At 44.5% G+C, this 24,278-nt stretch overlaps 1 protein-coding gene across 1 annotated transcript in view; it reads right to left on the bottom strand.

Moving 5' to 3' along the window:
- FAM171A1 (family with sequence similarity 171 member A1) overlaps positions 1 to 24,278 on the bottom strand; it is a 107,718-nt gene that overhangs the window by 16,245 nt on the left and 67,195 nt on the right. The window contains exons 3-5 of the mRNA XM_040434554.1: positions 21,806 to 21,898; positions 11,632 to 11,790; positions 10,606 to 10,782 (exon numbers count right to left, since the gene is read on the bottom strand). Coding sequence (XP_040290488.1) covers positions 10,606 to 10,782; positions 11,632 to 11,790; positions 21,806 to 21,898 — 429 coding nt within the window. The remainder of the gene's footprint in view (positions 1 to 10,605; positions 10,783 to 11,631; positions 11,791 to 21,805; positions 21,899 to 24,278) is intronic.

Consider the following 24,278-nt stretch of genomic DNA (forward strand, 5'->3'; position numbering starts at 1 on the left):
ATTTTATATTTATTTTCATTTCATGTTTTTTTTTTTTTATTATAATTTTTTAAACCACATGATTTACAGAAGACAAAATTCTTGGAACTGATTCCCTTTTAAATTTGTTATTTTCAAGTTGCCGAGCAACAGGACTCCTCTTTCCCTATTCCCAGCCATCCATCTTCCTCCGCTACAGGCTCTAAAATAGGAAATTCCTCTCTGAATACATATTTCACAGCAGGGAACGTCTCTATAAACAAAAAAAATTATACTGTATATATTTTAACCCTTTGTAAGTATCCTAGTTTGGGCCTCTGGGATATTTTTGTTTTTCGAGAGGATGGACTGATCACCATGGTTATCTCTAATGGACAATTCATCAGGTGCACATTAAAGGGGTTAAAGGTCAGCAATATCAGATCAGTGGGGTTCCCACACCCGTCACCCTCACTGATCAGTCGTTTCAGGCCGGCACCAGAAACCATACAGAGGATGGAAGGCTCCATATACTGTGTAGTTTCCAGTGCTGGCCTACAGGAGTTCAGCTCCTATTCGCTTGAATGGGAGCGGAGCTGCAGTACCCAGGCATTGCCACCAAATTGTTTTTGGATTTTTTTTTGCCATTCACAGTGCTGCGTTAATATTATGTTACCTTAAAGGGATTCTCCGGGAATTAAGAAAATTAAAATACTTAAATATTACTTCATTATAAATATATTCCCAAATACCTTACATTAGTTATAATGGCTCGTTTTGTCTGGGGAGCAACCATTAGGAAAAACAAAATGGCCACTGTCCCATTAGTACACACAAAACTTGTCCTAATCACACAGCAGGACAAGTTACTTCACTACAGCTGCCTCATCCTCCTCTCTACTTGTCAGGGATTATGATCCAAAATACAGTTTAATATGGTCATCAGCTGAATCTCTGTAGGAATGGAGTTCATGAGCAGCAGCACTTGTATGCAGTCTCCATTACCACAGTCTGTCCTGTCCGTCCTCTGTGTCTTCTCATGAACTCCATTCCTACAGAGATTCAGCTGAAGATCTGATCATCTGTATTCAGGATCATAATCCCTGACAAGTAGGAGAAGGAGGATAAAGCAGCTCTTTACCTCAGTGTTGTGAAGTAACCTGTCCTGTGTGGTTAGGACAGGTTTTGTGTGCACTAATAGGACAGCAGCCATTTTGTTTCTCCTAATCTTTGCTCCCCAGACAAAACAAGTCTTTATAACTAATGAAAGGTATTTGGGAACATATTTATAATAAAGTAATATTTACGTATTTTAATTTTCTTAATTGCCGGAGAACCCCTTTAAAGGCTATGTACACCTCTAAAGGGGTGGCATTTTTTTTAATTTTTTTTTACATTGTATTCATTTTGAACTAAAAATCTTTTTTTAAATTGGTCTTTATTAAACATGATGAGCCATTTCCCCTGCACAGCTTTGAGTTTATCCACTAGCAGTAGATATTTTCTTCTTTTTCTGTCAGGCTGGGAGCTGATGGCTTCTTATCTCTGACCGTATAAACACTCATTAAAGCTTAATTCTTATCTTGCTTGAATAAGGGTTTATGACCTTTTAGTAATTTACAGATAAGGGTTATTAGATGGCCGACGCAAAGTGAAAGTAGCATTCACACAGCTAGAAAAATAGTTAACCCTTTGTGACAGAACGGCTCAATATTGGTAATAAAGACCAATTGAAAAAATGAATTTTAGCCCAAAATAAGTAAAATGCAATCATAAAAAAAAAACACTGTCCCCAAAGGTGTACATAGCCTTTAATTCTACGGATCGTTAAGATTGCGATGATACCAAACATGTATTTGTTTTAGGACGTGCTATTTTTAAGTTGAATATGCACCAACCATACCTTCCTAGCCTTGCTGTTACGCAGACTTCAGCACAGCGGTGTGTGCGGTTCCCGAGCAGAGGTTGTGATAAGCTGCCCTGGAACCTGTACAGGTAATAACTATGCAGTTTACTTGGCTGGCTTTGTTCAGCTCTCAGCCATCTTTGTAACCCTATGGAGTGTGCTGACAAGCTGAAAGAGGGAGCACCCTGGTCTGTGATACTGACTGCGGCATCTAAGGGAGTTAAACAGTGATCAGAAGTATACCTATAATTTAGTTTCTGTGCCTATACTACTATCATGAGCATGTACTATTATGTTTCCAATATTTTAGTGACAGAGATTGTATTGTTGTTTTATTCTGTAAGAAGTTCCTTTTTAAAGGGGTTTTCCAGGAGTTGAATACCTCCAGGATATGTCTTTATTATTAGATCTGAGGGGGGGTTCCAACTCCACGCACCCCCACCGATCAGCTTGAAGAGACTGCAGCGCTCCGGTAAGCACTGAGGCCTCCTCACAGCGCTGTATATTGTATAGTGGCTGTGCTTGGTATTGCAGCCTAAGCCCATTCACTTGAATGGGACTGAGCTGCATCTAGGTCATGTGACCGATGAATGTGACGTCACCGGCCTAGGGCGCTCATTGGAACACTTTTAGTCCACAAATCAGATATTGAGGACGTATTCTGAAGATAGAGCGTCAATATCAAAATCCTGGAAAACCCCTTTAACCTTCTGCTAATTGAATAAGATGATGTTTTCTTCTCCATTCACATACGAAGTGAAGTAAAAAGTCTGATCTGTATCTGACCACCTCTGGGACCTTTTCCTATCTCTAGAAAGAGGCTGTCGCACCCAGCTGGGGATGGATAGGTGGACGCGCATGCGCAGTGCTCTCCATTCACTTCAATAGTAATTCCGAAAAAAGCCAGAGCTGGAGTGTGCTTTTACTCTGCCATCGCCGGCAGCATCCCATTGAAACAGGGAACACGGTGCCCGTTCTAGTGATTGCAGGAGGCCCCAGCAGTCGGACCTGAGCCTCAGATTCTTATCTCCTGTGGATAGAGAAGAAGTTGCTGTCAAGCGACATCCCTTTAAATGGCTTGTCCGTTACTAGAAAGACATGGCTGACTTCTTCCAGAAACAGCGCCACACCTGTCCATGGGTTGGGTTTGTTATTGCAGCTCATCTCCGCTGAAGAGAGCCTGGCTGAGCGGTTATACCATGCACGACCAAGTGCGGCGCTGTTTTTGAAAGAGAGCGGCCATGTTTTTCTAATCCCGTACAACCGCTTTAACTCAGGTTCCCATTTTCCAGCTGGTCTCATCGTTCTATCCTATATCTTAATCACCAGATTATTGCGAGGCGTTTGCTGAATCCGGGTTAATGTCCCTTAATCATCTTTTAAGATCCAAGTATTACGGAGATGAACAGATTTTAAAATGAATCCAATTAGGCGGTGGAAATTAAGCTGTGAAAAAAGAAAAAAAAAAAAAAAAAAGGTAAAGTTTTTTTCTTCCTCCTTACAGCGCCACTCTTCTCTATCAGCTGCACTACCAATACCAGCCTGCAGGCAAGAGTGGCGCTGTTTCTGTAAGAAGGGAGCCATTTGTGGTGTGGCAGCTTGTAGATTGGAGCGACGCCTTTCCCAGGAGAAGGGGGCCATGTTTTTCTAACGTTATAAAACCCCATTAACCCACTGCTTTCACAATTTCAGATGATTTGAATTGCCCCACTACTGGATGCCAGATGAAAGGAATGTAAGAATGCTGCAGTATATAAGAACAACATAAAATCTGATTTTATTGAAGTTATTTTTGTATGCCTTTTCATCACCGAGCTCCAGTGAGAGTATGAGGAAATCGCTTAACTGGCAATTCCCTAATATAAAAAGGTATCAACCACCTTGTTCCCTTTCCAAACTGAATCCATCAAGTCCTCACCAGGCAGGGATGTGGGAAACTTTACGTCGCCTGCAGTTCCATTCGTGGCAGCTTCCGTATGGTCATCAGCAATGCAATGAGATGAGGAAACTGAAATTTGGAGGATCCTGTAGAGCAGGGATGCTCAACCTGCTGCCCTCCAGCTGTTGTAAAACTACAACTCCCATCATGTCCTGCTGTAGGCCGTCCAGGCATACTGGGAGTTGTCATTTTGCAAGAGCTAGAGGGCCACAGGTTGGGCATCCCTGCTGTAAAGTTATCATGGCAGTGCCCCAACATAGTCTCCGTCTGATAACCGGCAATAGATGATAAGCGGCGCCATTCACATAACCAAATATATTCGGCCCGGCTATAGAAACTTGGCCCAGCTGCAGACCTTCCACAAAGCTCTGGTCTGGCCCTAGTTAGACCTTGTAAAAAAGGAAATAAGTCCCAGGGTGGCCGTAAAGATGACAGAGGATTTTCCTGGAAGCAGCTCACTGACCCCCGGCTTCATTCTCACTTTTTGTAAACAAGTCTGCTCATGGAGTCACCAGGGCCCCCGGGGGCCTGCACGACTACAGACACTAAAACGGACCATGCACATTTCTTCAAGAGATCTTTCAGCTGACCCAATTAGTCCATTAAAGGGGTATCCCATACTGTATGTTGGGAGATGCCAGAACATTACAACTGGTGAGGGTCTGACCTCCAGGAAACCCACCAGGATCCAAGCGAGACCAAAATCGCTAAGACGTTTCACCTCTCTCTGTGTCTCGCTGAGCAAGGAAAAACTGAAACGGTCCCTTTCGCTGGGGGTCCTGGCAGCTGGACTGCCACCATCATTTCCTATGGTGGATTTCTTAACAAACAGCACCACGTTTGCCCACAGGATGTGTGTGTTATTGCAGTCCAGACTCATTCACTTCAATGGAGCTGAGATGCAATACCAGACACAGCCCAGGTGTGGCGCTATTTCTGGAAGAAGGCAACCATATTTTTATAATCATGAATAACCCCATTCATAATGTAAGTTCAGCGCAGACAAAATGAGCAGTGTGGATCATGACCAGTGGGCAAACGCCGCTAGCACCGGGTATTTAAAGGGAAAATGTCTGCTGCAGACCCCACCACTGGGACCTGCGCCTATCCCCGAAACAAGGAACCTCATCGCTATCCCGCCTGATGAGGTGCCTGCCGAATCCAGACAGTGGCCTTTCACGTCCAAAGAGCTCTCCATTCACTTCTAGGAGAAGCATGGAAACATCTAAGCACCCTCATTCTAAAGATAGATGTAGGACCCGCACCTATCAGATATTTATGGCGTATCTCAACTAGATTAAATTAGATTCTGTCTACCGATGGCCAGACACAATGATACTCAGAACTGTATGACTGTATATGGGCTTGATGTATATATAGTAAACATATACAGTAGTGTAAACCTGGACTTGGGGGATTTACATTTCTACCTTAGCATCACCGTACTCCCTTGCCTCAACCATGGAAGTCTAAGATCTATCTAAATTGGCACAAAGACAGAATATATCACATGAAACGTGGTGACCAGGTCACCGTCTCCTTGTGTAGTCAGCAAAAATAAAAATCATTTCCCGATCTCATTACGGAGGCAGGAGCACGAAGCAGCATATTTCATTTCCTTCTAGATGGGGACATTTTGTAAGAACTTCTTAACAGCAGGTAGTGGCCTAAATCCAGTAGTAGTACTAGCCAAGGGTCACCTCTACTGGAGAGGAAGACAAGTTCTGGGAGGGGGTTCTCCAAACTTAATCTCATAGTAGTAAACATTTCCTTCACAAAACTAGAATGAAGGTTATTTCGACTCACAACGGGCAGACGTTTAGGTTCTCAAGTATCCAGAGCCTTAGTCACTCGATGTCTGTCACCTACAGTTAGCATAGGCGTTGGAGACATGACCTATGACCCAACCCTGAATTCCAGAGAAGCATGTATGACCTATAAGCCTCCTCATGTCGATTAAGGCACTATCCCCAAATACTGACTTAGGCCTCTCAACCAGTTAAGCCAGTACTGTCTGCTCTGCACTCATTAACCAAGTCATGTCTCAAGGCCTATTTAAGGGTCAAACATTGACTTATAGGATAGGTACCTTACATGTGGTGGCATTAGAGGCAGAGCTTGCAAAGATCTCATTTGCATCCCTTTCTTCCATAATTTATGACAGTGTTGGTTTTTGGTTACCCAAACGTTAAAACTTCCCAGAAATCAAGCGAGTTGGTTTTCAACCCATTGTTTCCCTCAAGATGAAAGGTGCTCGTAGGTGTATTTAATTTATCTCCCTTAATGAAAATGGAGGTGGCGGTAAAAAGGTCTATAGGTTGGACAACTAACTTGCGTCTATGGCCAGTCTTAGGGAGGTGTGGATCAAGATCGATAGGACTGAACAGCAACAGGTTAACGCCTTCACAATGTAGAGTAGGACGGAGTATTGACCCAACTTCCCCATGATTTATGGTGCACAGAGGTATAGGGTGGGATTTGGGCAAATATGAACCAGTGGGTGTTTCAGGGAGAACCTTTAGGCCCCTTTCACATGGGCGAGTATTCCGCGCGGATGCGATGCGTGAGGTGAACGCATTGCACCCGCACTGAATACCGACCCATTCATTTCTATGGGGCTGTTCAGATGAGCGGTAATTTTCACGCATCACTTATGCGTTGCGTGAAAATCGCAGCATGCTCTATATTCTGCGTTTTTCACGCAACGCAGGCCCCATAGAAGTGAATGGGGTTGCGTGAAAATCGCAAGCATCCGCAAGCAAGTGCAGATGCGGTGCGATTTTCACGCATGGTTGCTAGGTGACAGTCTATTCACTGTATTATTTTCCCTTATAACATGGTTATAAGGGAAAATAATAGCATTCTGAATACAGAATGCATAGTAGGTGATCAATTGAGGGTTAAAAAAAATTAAAAAAAATTAACTCACCTTCTCCTCTTGTTCGCGTAGTTCCCGGTCTCTTCTTTACTACTTTAATGATGAGCTGTGGGCTAAAGGACCTGTGGTGACGTCAGATCACATGCTCCAATCACATGGTCCATCACCACAGTGATGTACCATGTGATTGGAGCATGTGATCTGACGTCACCAAAGGTCCTTTAGCCCACAGCTCATCATTAAAGTAGTAAAGAAGAGACCGGGAACTACGCGAACAAGAGGAGAATGTGAGTTAATTTTTTTTATTTTTTTTTAACCCTCAATTGATCACCTACTAAGCATTCTGTATTCAGAATGCTATTATTTTCCCTTATAACCATGTTATAAGGGAAAATAACAACAACATCTACACAACACCTAACCCAAGCCCGAACTTCTGTGAAGAAGTTCGGGTTTGGGTACCAAACATGCGTGATTTTTCTCACGCGAGTGCAAAACGCATTACAATGTTTTGCACTCGCGCGGAAAAATCGTGGGTGTTCCCGCAACGCACCCGCACATTTTCCCGTACCGCCCGTGTGAAAGAGGCCTTAATGTCCCAAATTATGTTGGAAGCCATGGTGTTATCAATGGGGAGAGGGGAAAACAGCTGCTGCCAATTACCTCTGTCGGTGGCTCACCTCCCTTGACTGGGTGTTGAAATTCCACATGCCTAGTCTCCACCCCCAACATAAAATCCCAAAACACGTCAACGAACAATGCGAAGAAAGATCAGAGGTGATCTGCTATGTCTATAAAACTCTACCATGACAGATCACTTCACCTTTTGGAGTCATGGAGGGTCAACTGGTCTCTGTATGCCGGTATTTTTTGGGCACGATACTGTGAAATTTACACGACTATTTAGGCACTGCCCAGTATATGGTTTGCGTAGTGTATGGTGGAGGAGGTACCGTATAACACTATCATTGACCCAACTGTATGGAGAAAGTCATCTGGCCTATGTATGACACTACACTGTAAAGGCATCCTTTGATATTGTCATTTGTACCCTTATGGGGGCGCCAATACAAGTTATCACATTGGCCACTATTCAACAGCCCTGGGGAGGGGGGGGGGGGCAACCTGTAAGACCTTTAAAGGGGTTTTCCAGGATTTTAATATTAACGACCTATCCTCAGAATAGGTCATCAATATCAGATCGGAAGGATCAGCTGGTTGAAGAGAAGGCCGCACTCCGTGCCAGCGCAGCCTTCCCTTCATTGTTTACCTGCTCGCCGTCGACATCGTAGCGGTGAGCAGTGTAATAACAAGAAGCCGTCCCATTCACTTCTATGGGACCGCTCTGTAGTATACACTTGAATAGGAAGGAGCCGTCCTATAGAAGTGAATGGGACGGCTTCTAGTAATTACACTGCTCACCGCTACGATGTCGACGACGAGCAGGTAAACAGGCAAGGGAAGGCTGCGCTCGCATGTAGCGGGGCCTTCCCTACAACCAGCTGATCGGCGGGGGGACGGGTGGCAGACCCCCATTGATCTGATATTGAGAACCTACTCTGAGGGAAAGGTAATCAATATTAAAATCATGGAAAACCCTTTTAACCCTAACTATTCTGGTCCCGCCTTTCCGAGGTAAAAAAAAAAGAAGCTGTAAGATACTGTATAACATATTATAAAGGTCTCACTATGCCAAAGTCTGACTTTTTTCCTTACCGAGCATCATTTTTAACAAAAAGTCAAAAAAGTATACATATGAGCTTCCTTCCAGAAACAGCTCTTAGTTATGGGCTGCGTTTGATTTTGCAGCTCGGTTCCATTCAAGTGAATGTGAGTTGCAATTCCAGAAAGAGCCCGTGGACAGGAGAAGAGCCATTTCTGTCAGAAAGAAAGCATGCTTTTCTGATCTCATCCAACCCCTTTAAATATTACCTCACCCTTAAAGAGCATGTTTCCTAACAATAATATCCCCCCTGAAAGGGTATGTACAGCTTCTACAGAAGAACTGAAAATCACAGAAAAATCTGGTCTAAGTGGGGGCTCTGCAAAGATGTAGGGAGAGGTGTAAATAGAATGTAAAATCTTAACTGGTTTAGTAGCTTTGTGAATACATCACTGAGGGTACTTTCACACTAGCGTTTTTCTTTTCCGGCATAGAGTTCCGTCTTAGGCCTCTTTCACACTTGCGTTGTCCGGATCCGGCGTGTACTCCACTTGCCGGAATTACACCCCGGATCCGGAAGTGTACTGAAAGCATTTGAAGTGTTTCTATGGCACCCAGGACGCTATTAAAGTCCTGGTTGCCATAGTAGTAGTGGGGAGCAGTATACTTACAGTCCGTGCGGCTCCCGGGGCGCTCCAGAATGACGTCAGAGCGCCCCATGCGCATGGATGACGTGCCATGCGATCACGTGATCCATGCGTGTGGGGCGCCCTGACGTCACTCTGGAGCGCCCGGGGAGCCGCACGGATGGTAAGTATACTGCTCCCCCGCTCCCCTTTACCATGGCTGCCAGGACTTTAGCGTCCCGGCAGCCATGGTAACCATTCAGAAAAAGCTAAATGTCGGATCCGGTAATGCGCCGAAACGACGTTTAGCTTAAGGCCGGATCCGGATCAATGCCTTCAATGGGCATTAATTCCGGATCCGGCCTTGCGGCAAGTCTTCAGGAATTTTGGCCGAAGCAAAAAGCGCAGCATGCTGCGGTATTTTCTCCGGCCAAAAAAAGTTCCGTTCCGGAACTGAAGACATCCTGAACGGATTTCTCTCCATTCAGAATGCATTAGGATAAAACTGATCAGGATTCTTCCGGCATAGAGCCCCGACGACGGAACTCTATGCCGGAAGAAAAGAACGCAGGTGTGAAAGAGCCCTTAGGGGCTCAATACCGGAAAAGAACTGATCAGTTTTATCCCCATGCATTCTGAATGGAGAGCAATCCGTTCAGGATGCATCAGGATGTCTTCAGTTCAGTCTTTTTGACTGATCAGGACGGAGATAAAACCGTAGCATGCTAAAAAAAAACTAAACACTTGCCTGAATGTATTAGTGCTGGATCCGGCATTCAAAATACCAGAATGCCGGATCCGTCCTTTCGGTCTGCGCAGACCGAAAAAAGGGTGGAAAAAAATAAATGCCGGATCCGTTTTTCCGGATAACACCGGAAAGAGGGATCCGGCATTTCAATGCATTTGTAAGACGGATCAGGATACACTGCCGCAAGTGTGATAGCTTTGTGAATACATTACTTAGTCACTGGAAACAGTCAACAAGCTTGTTGTCCTTAACAACTTAAAGGGAACCTGTCGCCAGGATTTTGGGTATAGAGCTGAGGACATGGGCTGCTAGATGGCCGCTAGCACATCCGCAATACCCAGTCCCCATAGCTCTCTGTGCTTTTATTGTGTAAAAAAAACGATTTGATACATATGCAAATTAACATAAAAGAGTCATATCTTACTTGTGTGACCAGAGAAGAGTTATATTTTCAAGCTCTGACTCATCTCAGGTTAATTTGCATATGTATCAAATCGGTTTTTTTTACACAATAAAAGCACACAGAGCTATGGGGACTGGGTATTGCGGATGTGCTAGCGGCCATCTAGCAACCCATGTCCTCAGCTCTATACCCAAAATCCTGGCGACAGGTTCCCTTTAAGGGACCTTTAGTCTTTCCAAAACCAGCTTAATCTGCCTGATATAAAACAAAACAAAAAAAGAAAAGAAGATGTGAATGCAGCTCTGAAGCATATTTATAAACTGTAACTTAGTATCTGTAAAAGATAAATAAATAATGTAATGCGTTTACAACGTGATTCATATTCTAGATGTAAACTGTGTTTTAAGGTGGACATTCCCTTTTAGGTCTTCAGCACAGGAAGCTTTAACAACCCCTTTATAAAGTATCCAGGAATACACCTTACCATGGTACTGGTCAAATCTCCAAGCGGGCACATGCGCATTGTGTTTAAGGTTACTATGGGCCGGCAGAGGAACAGTCACATAGATCGGGCCTTGAACCAATATGTCCGTTTTGTCAGCGCCAAATAAATGGATGCTGACGGCAGTGACTGGTGTGAGGTCAAAGCGGCTGCTGTTCCCTGTGAAATAGACACATATAGCAGATCATTAACAGGAAGCCGCCCCATGCGCAATTTACTCCCAGTATTAAAATCCAGCATGAAATGGACAGTGACGGCTCTAACCGGTAACGCCGATCCTGGCGTTCACTTGGGATGAGATCATGTCACAGGCAGAAACTGCAGATTAGGCAGGAAAACGGTGACACCTTTGGCACACGTGGAGTGTGTTACCCTGAACCATATACGACACGTCTTGCCAAGTCCCATTCAGCAGCACAGTTGGAAATGTCAGCTTCCGCACTCCCTTAATTCCTTGAATTACTAAACATGCCCTCGTTATTTTGAGCTTGGCTTGGACCCACTGACAACTCTGTTCTACCCGCAGTTCTTTCAACTAAAAATTTCCACACCCCCCCCCCCCCCTCTCTGGTCGTAAAAAAATGTGTCCGGAGCAGAATAACACTTTCTGCTTCCATTATTAAGTATATAAGACATTTTAACAATTTTGTCACTGTAGGTTTCAAAATCTAGTTATTTAGAAAATAGGAGTCCACATGACAACACTTCTTGACCTGTGCTCTACAATGTGTAGATCCAAGCTGAGGAACGTCAAAGGCCACATCTGGAGATGTTCAAGGGGTGATTTGAATTCGCACAATTCCGTTATGGTCAAGCTGATCAACGTCAGAGCAGGAGGTGTTGTCATGGAGACTTCGGAGCAGATCTCTAGGAATTGAACCTGTGCCTGCCGGTAACGAGAAACCATTCGGTTTCTGCCGAATTGCACTTGCCGTGGTGCAGGTCATACCCCATGATACTATGGTAATAGTAATAATAATTTAATTAAACATCCGGCAGACGTCCTACCTGATGAGTTTCCATCGGTCCCTTGTAAGTAAGGAAAACTTTCCACCTCCGAGGAAGTGCTGGCGGCGGTCAGGAACGCGTTGAGATCTTTATAGGTAGCATTTCCTGGTAGTTCCAGGGCGCTTCTTGCAAAGTGCACCCGAGGCTGCAGATGTGACCCTGTACAAACCACAAACATGAAACAATAGTCATGTGAAATGTGTAAACTTGCACAGGTTTTCTGCAGAAGTTCAAACTTAATTCCCTTGGGTCCGGCCGAATATCCCTACTTCAGGAGGTTGACCATATAATGTTTTTATTTAAAAAAAATTACAAAAATATCTGATTAATACAGCAAAAAATAAATAAATACAAAATAAATAAAATAAAAGTTCAACAATCCCAAGCCTCCTTGGCTCCTTCTCTGCTAAGTGTCACCTCAGTCTTGAGCCAAAGACTATACTCTGGTAAAGGCTTACCTGGCCTTCTACAATGAGATATATTACGGCGCTGTGTGTTTAAAGGGCATCTGTCAGCAGATTTGTACCTATGAAACCAGCTGACTTGTTGCATATGCGCTTGACAGCTGAAGGCATCTGTGTAGGTCCCAAGTTCATATTTGCCCGCATTGCTGAGAAAAATGAGGTTTTCATATATGCAAATGAGCCTCTAGGAGCAACGGGGGCGTTACCGTTACACCAAGAGGCTGAGCTCTTTCTGCAACTGCCGCGCCCTCTGCACTTTTGTTGACTTCAGGGCCGGGCGTCATGATGTTTACACTGCCGGGCCCTGTCAATCAAAGTGCAGTGGAGCCTCTAGGTGTAATGGCAACGCCCCCGTTGCTCCCAGAGGCTCATTTGCATATAATAAAACACAATTTTTCTCAGCAATGCGGGCACATATGAACATGGGACCAACACAGATGCCTTCAGCTGCCAAGCGCACATGGAACAGGTCAGCCAGTGTCATAGGTACAAAACTGCTGACAGATGCCCTTTAGGCCAAAAAACTGGCATCTATGGACGTGCTGCCTGACAACCCCACGTAAAAGGATGTAAACTGTTGGGTGACATGTCTACAGCAATCAGACACAAACGGATCAGTTAATCAGCTCGAAGTTCAATTTGTGTTGCTGTGAAAGCAAGAAGAGGTAAAAGTAGCTGACAACCTGCGACATGTCTCATCTCAGTCTGCATTAGTAATCAGATTTTTCCCCAAAATGTTTTATTTTTTATTTTTTGAAAACTGTATTCAGCACAAAGCATCCATCTAATTCTGGCCTCATTTATGTAAAAACAACTGCTCTTTACCAGGTAGTCAGGAGACAGTAACTGCAAAGATTCCCCAGCTTGTATTCATCCACTCACGTCAATTGCTTAATGGAAGGAGGTTTCTATATTTCGGTTGCAGGCCAGTATTTGCTACTTAATTTGGACGACATACAGAAACAAATGGAAGCGCATTACTAATGGGGGAAGTGTTCACCCACGATATATATGGAGCATCCCTGGAGAGCTGTTCCTATTTCATTCCTCTTAGATATGTAGGTATAACCCGACAGCCGAGTTACCTTTAGGCCTCTTTCACAGGTCCATGAATCGGGTATGTGTGCTGTCAATGGCCTCCATGGACCATTCACGTACTCATTGACTTTAAAGGGAACCTGTCACCATTAAAAGGCAGAGCCATCTGTGGACAACATGTTATAGAGCAGGAGGAGCTGAGCAGATTGATATATAGTTTTGTGGGGAAAAAAATTCAATAGAACTTGTATTTTATACATTTATATCTCTGCTCATTCTGGACTGTGAAGTCCAGGAGGCGGACCTATCAGTGATTGACAGCTCTCCCTGTATACACAGTCATAGAGGGGGACTGTCAATCACTGATAGGACCGCCTCCTGGACGTCACAGCCCAGAATGAGCAGAGATATAAATGTATAAAATACAAGTTCTATTGAATCTTTTCCCATAAAACGATATATCAATCTGCTCAGCTCCTCCTGCTCTGTAACCTGCTACCTGCAGTTCAGACACCATGTTCAACGTGGCAGGTTCTCCTTTATGTGTGTATTCACACATCAGTGGTTTTCTATGGTCCGTGGTAACACCACGGAAGCATGCCCTATTTTGTCTGCGATTATGGATCCCTCACGCACATGATAGTCTATGGGTCTGTGAAAACCATGGCTGCCACCCATGTTTGGTCTGTGGTTCTCAACGACCATTGTTAGGAGATGTTCTGGAAACTAATTTTCAGGCAAGCAGTGTCTGTGAAATACGGACGACAAAAGGAGGAGGGGGGGAGGGGACACACGAAGCAAACACAGATTCTTCACGGATGAACTACTGACTATCTTCTCACGGATGTCATCACGGACTTCTTAATGAGGCCATACTCTGGTAAATGGTGCGTGCCCTTACACACAGACACAGTCCAATCAGTATTGACAATCAGACTGTAAGAACACCCCCTTTTTGAGAAGTGGAATGGTATTGCTCAGCTGTCAATTTATTAAAATATTTCCAAGAGGAATAGCAGAGGAACGGCATAATGCACGGTTCTAAGAGAAGATTCTGCCACGTGGTTATTCACGGGCAATAAAAGTATTTATTCACACAAGAAGTTCTATTATAATCTTGGTAACGTTTTTTTGCAGATACACCAACTTATCCCCCAAAATTCTGAAACATACCAGTATTAATGAGGTTCTGATGGGGGCAAAGGTACTTTGTGGTAACCTGCCCTGCAAGGCTAGATGGCAAGACAACTCAAGATACTACTTCCTGTATGTGCAATTAAAGACCAACGCCGTTCAGTCTTCAGTGTTTTTGAAAAATCTTAGAAAAATGTGGAATTTGAGAACAATCCAAACTAACAAAACTGCACTGTGTCACATTCAGCCGCTGAAGAGATCCGTTCTTTTGAAGGATGATACGCCCATTATCCGGATAATTGTGACCACGCACATGCTGCTTCGATGGCAAAGGTCAAATTGTTAAAGTAAAGACATTTTTACTGTGAAGATACCAGGAACGTCTTATAGAGAGGACACACAGGACACAAGCCACAGGACCGTGCTTTACTAAAGGGGCCCACCAATTTCTAGGCATGATTTCTGAAGCCATTAGGGGCTGTCCATGAGATAGATTATATGTATCTGATATGTGGGGGTCTGACCACTGGAACCCCCACCTATCACGAGAATGTAGTCCCGGGAGTGATGGTCGCGCATGAACCCTACCGCTGGGGACTGCCGAAGAGAAGCAGAGTGCAGCGCTTGGGTGTCTGGCAGTTCCAATGAGATAAATCGCACAATATCGCGCATGTGTGACAGTCTCTCCATTCACTACGCTGACTCTGAGACCCCCTTTTTTTTTTTTTTTTTTTATTGTTGGGGGGTATCCTGTAGATACCCGATACTTTCTTATGGTGGGAAAACCCTTTAAGGGTAGTATACAATGCTTACCTCAATGATCTCCACCTCTCAGGAAAAAAGGGGTCCCCTAATGGCGGCACACAGCCACCACTCAGGCAGGGTCTTAGTCTCAGAGGTCATACTGGGTCCCCCCCCAATAAAGGGACCTCCACCAACCTTAATCCAGCCCTGCGGTTCTAATATTCTAAAGGTTCACATCGGAGCCAACATTTCCATTCCAAAACAGAAACCACGACACAGCGCCGAAACTTTGATGCTGGTAAATCCAGGACTAACAGGCTCCACCCTGGGAACGCCCAAATGTGGGACCACCTATTTATTGGCGGGGCTTACATATGCCCCACCCATTTTCAGCCCAGGAGAGCTGAAATTTGCAGAGACTCTCTCTCTCTGAAAACCTGGGACAGTACCTGCAAATTAGGGACTGTTGGCAACTACGGACTCAAGACTAACAGCAAAAATGAGTGTTAGGGCTCGTGTACACGAACGTATTTTTTTTTCCTGCGTCCGTTCCTTTTTTTTTCTTTTTGCAGCCCGTATGTGAAACCATTTACTTCAATGGGGCTGACTGGGATGACTCTGTGTGCATTCCGTGTCCGTATGTCCAGATGGCGGTTCCGGCATTATGGACAAGGATAGGACTATTCTATTAGGGGCACATGGCCGGTATCCGTGTTTTTCGGATCACAAAACATCCAACGGTCGTGTGCATGAGCCCTTAAATACAAGTAAAGCGCTGTGTACACAACGGTAGAGCATTCTGTTGAAGGAAAACACTCCCGGTCTATACCTCCAACAGAAGGCTTCCACGTATGGACTGTAAAGGCATACATCATCCATAGGGTGCCACTGTAAATTAAAAAAAAATTAAAAAGTTTATTAACTATTTTTATAAATATATTATTTTTTTTAGTGTGCAACTTGGCCTGAAACTCCTGGCAGTAGAGGGTTAAGTACATGTCGGCCGGTTTTCATACGTGAGGCCTGCTTTCCAGCGGATGTATGGAAACAGCAGACTAGCACTGACTGTGGTCCACCTGAACAAATCACCCAAGTTCATGTCTGGGGAAATAAAACCACAAACCACTTATTTATAACCGTAAACCCAAAGCCAAGAAGACGAAAGAAAAGAAAAGAAAAGAAAAAAAGCAAATAAATGATCTCACTGCCGTCAAGCTGGCCTACTATGGCTGATGGCTGGAGGCGACCAAACCCCGAGCTCTAGAACCTACTGTAGACCTATTGTCCATGCGGTACAGCAACAGCCATATAAATGCCCTGCAACAATGTGCCCGGGCAATTAAAGGTGCCGCAGCACAATGTGGATCTGGGACAGACTTTTAGTCTGCAGAACACATCAGCATTAAGTAGCAGGCAGGCTTCCCAGACGTCTTCTAGCTGTCTCGTCGGACCGAATACCTTCTAACACCCTTCAGCCGGGCCATAGGCTTTTATTACAAAAAGCTGGTAAAAAGTCTGCGCGGGCACCATGCGTTTCCATGCGCTGTACATTTTACACGTGGTTCTCATTAGTATAAAACACTATACAATGCCCTCTGGGTCACACAGCCAGGAAATTGGCGCAGGTCTTGATTAGCTGACTTGTGGCTGCAGCAGAGGGTCCAGACGCGTTTCAATAAAACTTGACGCTACAGCTCCTCTTCTGGACAAAAACATCATTAATAGATGTCCCAAAAGTGAAGGTTTTGATGACCATATGCTGTGTACGACCTCCATGAAGCATTTAATCTATGGCACAATTATGCAGAACATAAGTGCTTAAATAGTAATCACTGTATGTAATGCTATAGAAATATTGTTAGCTTTAATGCACATTACATTTTCCTCTCTGGTAGCGCCCCCTGCTGTTCCTCCTGCAGCCAGAATTCTGGTCCACCTTCTCCTGCATTCATCAGTTGACCCACATGATTGGTAACTTCCCGCTCCCTCCCCTCAGTGATCTCATAGTGAAGTAGCCAAGACATCCCCAATCCTAAAATAATTATATATATTATATATATTATATATATATATATATATATATATAAAATCTGTATTTCTCTCTAGACAGCAGAGAAGGAAATTTCCTTCCATATCATGGTGCTATTTATTAGTGGAATCACAGAGGCTGTGCAGAAGAGCTGACGGCAATGCACTCCTGGGAGATGCAGGTGCTTGATGGTCATGTGAAGAACTGCTGTCCACCCACAGAAAGGGAGGAAACAAAGAGGGGCAGATATGCGATTAAAAATAAAAATAAATTACACTAGAGACATGTATCGTGTTTTTTGTTGCACTGATATATAATGGTGTGCGTTATTCCAGATATACATATATTTTTGTGTAAATTATGGGATAATCCCTTTAATCTGTGAACAGGGATCCGTGCGTTCTCCCAATAATTGAGGACTCCAATCCTGCGGATACGGCATAAATGTCTTAGATAGGAACACCAATTTAACTAGCTAAAGATCATGTGTTATAGATGCAACATGCACGGTCCTGGGATATCTAGCAAAGGTTTGAGGTCCAGCAATCTAGTAGGAGTGTTACTAAAGCTGTCTATGGCCACCGCTGCCCTGCTCTCCCCTGTGGGCATGGGTGCCACGGTACTCACCATGCTGCTGCCCAATGCTCCAGCCTTTGTCCATTTAGGGTTCCAAATCCTTCTCCAGCCAAATATTAGTGGTCCCTGGGTCCTTAAGGCGCCCTTCTCCATACAGAGGGTGCCTGAGCTTTAGGTTCCCTGGTGACCAGGAAAGGAGTTCGGATAGTCTTGTGCTATTGCGTACCGACGTTTGTCCCAGTCCTCCAGAATGGGAGTCGCTCTTGCAATGAACTGGAATGACCATACATGACCGAGCCAATCAAACACACATCCATGACCTGAAGCTCATGTATATGTCCAGATTACTGCCATTTAAATTCTCACAACGCTATCCTTTCTGGTAAAAGAAACCAGTGGAATTCTGAATTTAGCTTTAGCCATGAACAGAGCAGAAAATACAAAATCAGTATTAGAGATGTAAAAGAAAGTTTTACAAAAATTCAGCACTTCATAAGGGTAACTGTGGAACATTGTGCAAATCTTACACAACATTCACGTGATGATCACGTAAGTGAACCCGTGTGTCACATGAAGAGCCATCAAGTAGGCAATTTGCAATCCAGATCTCAAAGGGAAGCTGTATTTCCAGCAGACCCATGATATTTCCTGAGGGAGAATCGGACATGTTCCTTAATTTTGCTTTTCGCTAGCAGAAGTCTGGCAGAAGCTTGCGCGTAGTATAAAAAAAAAAAAAAAAAAAAAAAAAGCTGTTTTATTATTGCCCTGACCTCAAAACAACGTCTTAGGAACAGGGCCCAGATGTACCGCAGCCAAAAGGCTTAGCGACGGCAAAGTCCTAAAAAAGCTTAATAAATGGACATATGGTGATCCCATCAACAAGCACAATGTCAGATCAGCACAGCGGCCAGATCTACAACATCCAGGATTTAAAGGGAAGTTCCACTTTTGAACCATTTATAGCAGGGATGGCCAACCTGCGGCTCCGCAGCTGTTGTAAAACGACAACTCCTACCATGCCCCGATGTAGGCTGATAGCTGTAGGCAGTCTGGGCATGCTGGGAGTTGTAGTTTTGCAACAGCCTCAGGTTGGCCATCCCTGATTTATAATATTCCACCGCTAAAATCTACGTGACATCTCCAGGAACTATTCTTGTAAAAAGCTACACATTTAATCTTTTTCTATGGTCAGATCTAAATTCAGAACCAAGGAGCGGTGGATGGTGGGAGTCTAGAGTATACACAGAGCGGGATGTGTCCACAGCTTTGCAGCACTTTTTTTGTTGTGAAAAAGATGTAATTTGCTCAAAAATTTGCAAAAGAAAAGTGCCAACTCCCAGCACTCTTTACACCCCCCCACCCCCCGATCTGAAGAGAAGGCGGAGTTCCAGCGAGCCTTGTGACCTCTTCCTAGGCCAGTGACATTCCATTCATCAGCCAACTGAATGGTCCTGGTCTGTTATACCAAGCACAGCCACCATGCAGTGTACGGCGCTGTGCTCGATATGCTGCGACTTTGCCGCAGTGATCTTCAACCAGTTAATTGATGGGGGTGCTGGGAGTTGGACCCCCACCGATTTCATAAACAAGTCTTTAAAATTCTGCTCCTGGAACACCCCTTTAATACATAACTGTTTTTTGAAAGGTTCCGTTATTATAGTTTATTTTTTGGTAAAGTGCAAGGAAGGCGCAATTTGTGTATTCCCTGCATCGTCCCCCAGACCCCTGAAAACCATGATACAATGGTGACGCAGATGATCCCGGTCAGGGAAGGAGTTAACACAGGAAAACTATTGAAGATGCCTGCAAGTGGACATGTTGAGGCTCATATTTCTCATATAAATTGGACGAGAGCTGCGCTTCTTGTTGGGACACATTGTTCCCCGCGATACGTTTATTTGTCTAACAGAATTTTCTTTCTCCCATTAACATTTCAAATACCTCCAGCGGAGTTATCAAGTATACAATTTTTAGACCTACTGAAATATCGGCCAAAGAAAATAAAATAAATAAATGTCTAACATGAGGGAAGAGCTCACGGGGTGTGAGGGTCTCTGCATCCATAATTATACCGACACGTTCCAATCTCTAAGCTGTTTCGAGGTAAAATCTTCACAGTGTGTGAGAAATCACCATATCGTTAAGTGATCAATTTCTGCCTTAGGGCTCATGCACATGACCGTATGTATTTTGTGGTCCACAAAACAAAAATGGATGACATCCATGTTGCAGATCCATTGTAACAATGCCCGTTTTTATTTTATTTTTGCGGAACGAACATGCGGACATGAAATACACATGGAGTAATTTCCGTTTTTTTCAAGCCTCATTGAAGTGAATGGTTCCGCATACAGACCTGTAAAAAAAACAAAAAACACAAAAAAACGGAACAGAAGCAAAACAAAAAATATAATAAAAATACGTTCATGTGCATGAGCCCTTAAACTGAACGTATTTTTTGCCCGCGTCCATTCAGTTTTCTTTTGCAGCCCATATGCGGAACCATTCACTTCAATGGGTCCACAAAAAAAAAAATGGATGCAACACGGAAGTCGCTGTTTCATAAGGCGCAGTTAATAGGGCTTCTGTGGCAACCAATCACAGCGTGGCTGTTTCTACAAGGCATGAAAGCTGCGCTGTGATTGGTTGCCTTTCATAACTCTCCCCCTGCACATTATAGAAAGGAATCACCCGTCTATAATGGTATAGCATCTATAAAATGCACCGAGAGGGTCCCACAGTGCTCCACCTGTTCAGAGCTGACAAGGATACGTGGGCGGGAGTTGCCACCATTTGTAATTTGTTGCCCTTTTGGCTGAAAGGGGGAGAGAGAGTCTCGGGGGGTGCACCACGTGGTAGAAACACCTTTTGGCGCTACAATGCAGGGGCCACACCCGATGGCACCTTCATACGTAGGGGGTGGATGCCAAATGAGTACCTTAAATAAAACAGATTCCCTTAAAGGGGTTTGTCTCATGACATGCTTATGGATGCCAGAGGGGGTCAGGTCATCAATAAGCTATCGGTGGGGGTCCGACACCCGAGACCCCAACCAACCTGCAATTAGCAGCAATCGCAGGTTCTGGAAGTAAACAGTATACAGAGCCAAAGCCCCAAGCGCCATACACTGTGTACTGCAGATCAGTTATCATTCACTTAAAGGGGTCGTCCGGTTTCAGGAGTACTTAAGTACTTACCTGACAGATCCCTTGCTTTTGCTCAGATTCTCCTAGCTGGGCTCTACGTACCTGGCTGCAGCGGTGACCATGTCAACAACACGTGACTGCTGCAGCCAATCACTGGCCTCAGCGGTGCACCCGAAGGGTACAGTGATTGGCTACAGTGGCCATCTGTTGTCGATGGGACGTTACCGCTGCAGCAGAGTAAGGCTACTTTCACACTAGCGTTCGGAGCGGATCCGTCTGATGTTTCATCAGACGGATCCGCTCCGATAATGCAGACGTTCGCATCCGTTCAGAACGGATCCGTCTGCATTATTACTTAGAAAATTTTCTAAGTGTGAAAGTTGTCTGAGCGGATCCGTTCAGACTTTACATTGAAAGTCAATGGGGAACGGATCCGCTTGAAGATTGAGCCATATTGTGTCATCTTCAAGCGGATCCGTCCCCATTGACTTACATTGTAAGTGTGGACGGATCCGCTCGCCTCCGCACGGCCAGGCGGACACCCGAACGCTGCAAGCAGCGTTCAGGTGTCCGCTCACTGAGCGGAGCGGAGGCTGAACGCTGGCAGGCGGATGCATTCTGAGCGGATCCGCCTCCACTGAGAATGCATTGGGGCCAGACGGATGCGCTCGGGGCCGCTCGTGAGCCCCTTCAAACGGTGCGCACGAGCGGACACCCGAACGCTAGTGTGAAAGTAGCCTAAACAGAACGCGGCGTGGAGAACCAGAGTGGCTGAGCGCGATCTGTCAGGCAAGCATTTACCAGTTCTTTATTGCAGCCCGATCCCAAGGTTTCAGGAGAGAACTGGGCAACCCCTTAAAATAAGAGCAGCTGTAGTACCCAGGAATGGCCACTACAGGGTGTATGGCGCTGTAGTGTTTGGCCTCCATACACTATTTACTTGGATAGGTTATCAATATATTGATCCCGGAAAACCCCTTCATAGATCACATATGGATTTCATTTATTTTATTTTTTTACTGGCACAAAACAGATTTACCCACCTTGAAATCCTGAGACTATCTGTACAACATCATCATAGACCATTAGGGTAGCCGACCGCTCAGGCAGCAAACCGAGGCTCAGGGAGGAAAACACTGTACGGAAGAGACAAATAAAACAGGAAATTAATATTTTAATTTTTTTTTGTTTTTTTTAAATCTCAATAATTATAAATTACGGTAACCAATTCAATATGGCGGCTTACTGGGGCTATGACTTAGCACCAGAAGCTCCGGGGACACTGGCTACAGCAGGGATCAGCAACCTCCGGCACTCCAGCTGTTCTGAAAACTACAACTCCCAAAATACTCCTTTCAATTCTATGGGCGTTACAAGAGCAGCCAAAAAAGCGTGCATGCTGGGAGTCGTAGTTTCACAGCAGCTGGAGTGTCGAAGGTTGCTGATCCCTGGGCTACAGCAATAGCAACATTAAAGGGGTAATTTAGGAAATTAGGCCTCAGAACTATGTGACAAGACCTCTGTGTACGATGTCATGCATATGGCCGTGCTTGGGGGACTAAGAACATTTGTACAGATTTCCTGGTTGCCACAGATTTCATTTTGTAATTGGCACACACATTCATTGGTGCATTCATGTTTCCTGGTTTAGAAAATCAATAATAATAAAAAAAAAATCCTATTATGTAACCCTAAGTAAATAGAGGGTAGCACCCAATTAGGCGACTCTCAAGTTATAGCTATAGAGGAGGGCAGATACAAACAGGAGGCCTGGAGGACCTGTACTGTTACTGCATGACCCAGGCAGCTAAATGGAAAGTGTGCAATACTTTGTTTCACCAGCGGGGGAGCTGCAGGGAAATTAAACACCAGCCATGTGCATACCTCCCAACTTTTTGGATGGTCAAAGAGGGACACTTATGGTTCATGGTCTGAAAGATCTATTTTTCCAGAAAATGTATACACTTCGATAGTTTTCAATTACGACATAGTGCAAAAATAATCCAAATATAGAAATTTCTAAAATCCCAACTGTATCAAATAGTAATAGGATATACAAGACAGAGTCAAATATACAGCTAGGAACCAGACAAACACTTTCTGGGTCAATACGGTGAATGTAATAACGCAAATCTATATCTCCAATCAATAGGAGGTCTGCATGTGCATTGTGTAAAGAATTTTTGAAATGCAAATCAAGCAAAACCCTACATGTGTATATTTGCAATTGCAAATAGGATAGGCTTATAAAAGGTGCTTTGTATAAACTGTAGCAGGCGATTCCAGCGTCCTCGCACCCCACCAGTACATTCTATGCTGAAACTAGAGAGCCGGCACCTTATAACCGGTAGAAGTTGATATTAGCACCACTGACCACGCTTTATGAACCTGACCATTACCCCCTAGAGCATGGCCAGCGCCAAGGAGCAAAATCATGCCACAAATTTGTGGCCACTTGTGGTCCTAATGTAAGGATTTCATGAGTGCCCTGCTCTTTAAAAAGAGGTCCCTCTAAACACAAACAAAAAAACTCCAGCAGTGGCGGATTACATTATGGGCCCATCATGTAATCTGGCACTTAAATGCATACTTGCCAAATCCTAGAAAAGGGGGAAATCTTCTGCAAGTGCAGGCGAATCTCCCAGACACCGTGACTTTAAATGACAATCTCCACTCCCCGTTACTAAAACCTCTGCCCACGCCCAGTGCTTGGCACAGACAATGTTCTGATGCCGGTCCTGAGCGTCAGGGAGTGAGGAGGCCTGCAGGAACGGTGGGGAGGGCTGTAAGTATTTGTCTGCGGATTGTATAAAGGGTTAATCTGGTCTGCTGCCTGTAGACGGGAGGGGGCTAGTCGGTAGGTTTTTATTAAGGGGAGATCTGGTCCGAGACATCTAATAGTTTAGGGTCTCTCAGGGGTATCTATATATTTTAGGGGTCTGGAGAAACATGCATTTATTTATTTATAGGGTCTCTATTTATTTTCAAGGTCTGGGGTCTGAATATAGGGTGGTGGGTGGGAAGCCCATGGTCTGCTCCGATAGTAGCTCCCAGTGGTGCATTGCACCAAGGGGGTAAAAGGTGGATCCTGGTTGAGCAAACTCATTGTAGAATAAAAAGTTATACAATGTCCTAATATACCCTGTTTATTCATTTGTCACACATCTCTGCTTGCTGTCATCAACAGGAACCTTGTCTGCTTACTTAAGGTGGATAAAATCTGTCCTGTTCCTGTGATGGACACTCGGGTGCACAGTCTGTTACAAGACAGAATTGAGACAAAGTATTTCAGATACGTGACTTTTGTATAACTTTTCATGCCGCCAGGAGTGTCCCAGATTTCCATCTGAACCCCGCCCACGCTTACTTTCCAGCGACTAATACACGTGAAGTTGTCATTGCCAAGTGTGGGCCTGTCCTGCCCTATAAATTAAAGTAGCCCTCATGAAGAGCCAAAATTATTTCCCAGTGATCGTGATCTGAGACCATAGTTCAATTTAGTGGTCCAAATCATGC

Source organism: Bufo bufo, chromosome 5 (assembly GCF_905171765.1).
Source record: "Bufo bufo chromosome 5, aBufBuf1.1, whole genome shotgun sequence".
In the NCBI taxonomy this organism is placed as follows: domain Eukaryota; kingdom Metazoa; phylum Chordata; class Amphibia; order Anura; family Bufonidae; genus Bufo; species Bufo bufo.